General features: G+C 41.7%; 1 protein-coding gene across 1 annotated transcript in view; it reads left to right on the top strand.

Annotated features, from left to right (window-relative positions):
* The first annotated feature begins 629 nt into the window (after positions 1–629).
* The window catches only part of LOC137651795 (uncharacterized), an 8,698-nt gene continuing 6,827 nt past the window's right edge, over positions 630–2,500 (top strand). Inside the window, exon 1 of the mRNA XM_068385012.1 lies at positions 630–802. Within this exon, the coding sequence (XP_068241113.1) occupies positions 630–802 (173 nt within the window). The remainder of the gene's footprint in view (positions 803–2,500) is intronic.

The raw sequence follows: 2,500 nt of genomic DNA, 5'->3' as shown, positions 1-2,500 counted from the left end.
ATAACTGGAGGTCTGGATCTGGGGATCTCTGTGACAAGAAGGTTCCTCTAGGATTGAAGGGAAAGGATCATAGGAGGGTGGTAACACTGATCTGGGGATCTCTGTGACAAGAAGGTTCCTCTAGGATTGAAGGAAAAGGATCATAGGAGGGTGGTAAGACTGATCTGGGGATCTCTGTGACAGGAAAGTTCCTCTAGGATTGAAGGAAAAGGATCATAGAAGGGTTGTAAATCCAGCTATGTTAAATGGAACGGAATCAGCAAGCATGAGGAAGACAGAGATGATAGATGAAACAGAAATGAGAGTGATGATATGGATGAAACAGAAATGAGAGTGATGAGATGGATGAAACAGAAATGAAAGTGATGAGATGGATGAAACAGAAATGAGAGTGATGAGATGGAAGAAACAGAAATGAGAGTGATGAGATGGATGAAACAGAAATGAGAGTGATGAGATGGATGAAACCGAAATGAGTGATGAGATGGATGTCTGGAATAAAAAGGGAGGATCAGATAGAAAAACAGTATATAAGATGATCAACAAATGTAGTTGAAGTATCAAATAAAATGCAGGAGGGAAGGCTTAAATTTTATGGAGACTTGTGCTATCATTTTAGAAGATAAACGATGGATATGGAAGTTCGGGGTAGAGGGAAGAGAGGAAGACAAAGAAAGAAATGGCATGATTGTGTAGGGGAAGATTTTCTATGGATAGGTATTGATAGAAATCGATGGAGACAAGAAGAAGAAGAAGAAGAAGAAGAAGAAGAAGAAGAAGAAGAAGAAGAAGAAGTGTGGAAGTAAAGCGCAAGGTACGTGAGGCAAAGAGGGCAGCTGACCTGAGGTGGGCTCAGGGATTGGGTCAGTCATATGAAGAGAATAAGAAGTTTTGGAAAGAAGTGAAGAGAGTAAGGAAGGCTGGCGCAAGAATTGAAGAGACAGTGAAAGATGGAAATGGAAGGTTGTTAAAAGGAGAGGAGGCAAGAAAAAGGTGGGCGGAATATTTTGAAAGTTTGTTGAATGTTGAGAATAATAGGGAGGCAGATATAATTGCTGTTCCAGGTGTTGAGGTGCCAGTGATGGGAGATGAGAATGAAAGAGAGATAACAATAGATGAAGTGAGGAGAGCACTAGATGAAACGAGAGTAGGAAAAGCATCTGGTATGGACGGTGTGAAAGCTGAGATGTTGAAGGAAGGGGGTGTGACTGTACTTGAATGGTTGGTGAGATTGTTTAATATGTGTTTTGTGTTGTCAATGGTACCAGTAGATTGGGTTTGTGCATGTATTGTACCACTATATAAGGGTAAGGGAGATGTGCATGAGTGTTGTAATTCAAGAGGTATTAGTTTGTTGAGTGTAGTTGGAAAAGTGTATGGTAGAGTATTGATTAATAGGATTAAGGATAAAACAGAGAATGCAATCTTGGAAGTACAGGGTGGTTTTAGAAGAGGTAGGGGTTGTATGAATCAGATTTTTACAGTTAGGCAGATATGCGAGAAATATTTAGCAAAAGGTAAGGAGGTGTATGTTGCGTTTATGGATCTGGAGAAAGCATATGATAGAGTTGATAGGGAAGCAATGTGATGAGGTTATATGGAGTTGGTGGAAGGTTGTTGCAAGCAGTGAAAAGTTTATACAAAGGTAGTAAAGCATGTGTTAGAATAGGAAATGAAGTGAGTGATTGGTTTCCGGTGAGAGTGGGGCTGAGACAGGGATGTGTGATGTCGCCGTGGTTGTTTAACTTGTATGTTGATGGAGTGGTGAGAGAGGTGAATGCTCGAGTGCTTGAACGAGGATTAAAACTGGTAGGCGAGAATGACCATGAATGGGAGGTAAATCAGTTGTTGTTTGCGGATGATACTGTACTGGTAGCAGACACAGAAGAGAAGCTTGACCGACTAGTGACAGAATTTGGAAGGGTGTGTGAGAGAAGGAAGTTGAGAGTCAATGTGGGTAAGAGTAAGGTTATGAGATGTACGAGAAGGGAAGGTGGTGCAAGGTTGAATGTCATGTTGAATGGAGAGTTACTTGAGGAGGTGGATCAGTTTAAGTACTTGGGGTCTATTGTTGCAGCAAATGGTGGAGTGGAAGCAGATGTACGTCAGAGAGTGAATGAAGGTTGCAAAGTGTTGGGGGCAGTTAAGGGAGTAGTAAAAAATAGAGGGTTGGGCATGAATGTAAAGAGAGTTCTGTATGAGAAAGTGATTGTACCAACTGTGATGTATGGATCGGAGTCGTGGGGAATGAAAGTGATGGAGAGACAGAAATTGAATGTGTTTGAGATGAAGTGTCTAAGGAGTATGGCTGGTGTATCTCGAGTAGTTAGGGTTAGGAACGAAGTGGTGAGGGAGAGAACGGGTGTAAGAAATGAGTTAGCGGCTAGAGTGGATATGAATGTGTTGAGGTGGTTTGGCCATGTTGAGAGAATGGAAAATGGTTGTCTGCTAAAGAAGGTGATGAATGCAAGAGTTGATGGGAGAAGTACAAGAGGAAGGC

The sequence above is a fragment of the Palaemon carinicauda genome, chromosome 13 (assembly GCF_036898095.1).
Source record: "Palaemon carinicauda isolate YSFRI2023 chromosome 13, ASM3689809v2, whole genome shotgun sequence".
Lineage (NCBI taxonomy): Eukaryota > Metazoa > Arthropoda > Malacostraca > Decapoda > Palaemonidae > Palaemon > Palaemon carinicauda.
The sequence above is the reverse complement of the archived record's forward strand: the minus strand, read 5'-3'. Positions and strand labels throughout refer to the sequence as shown.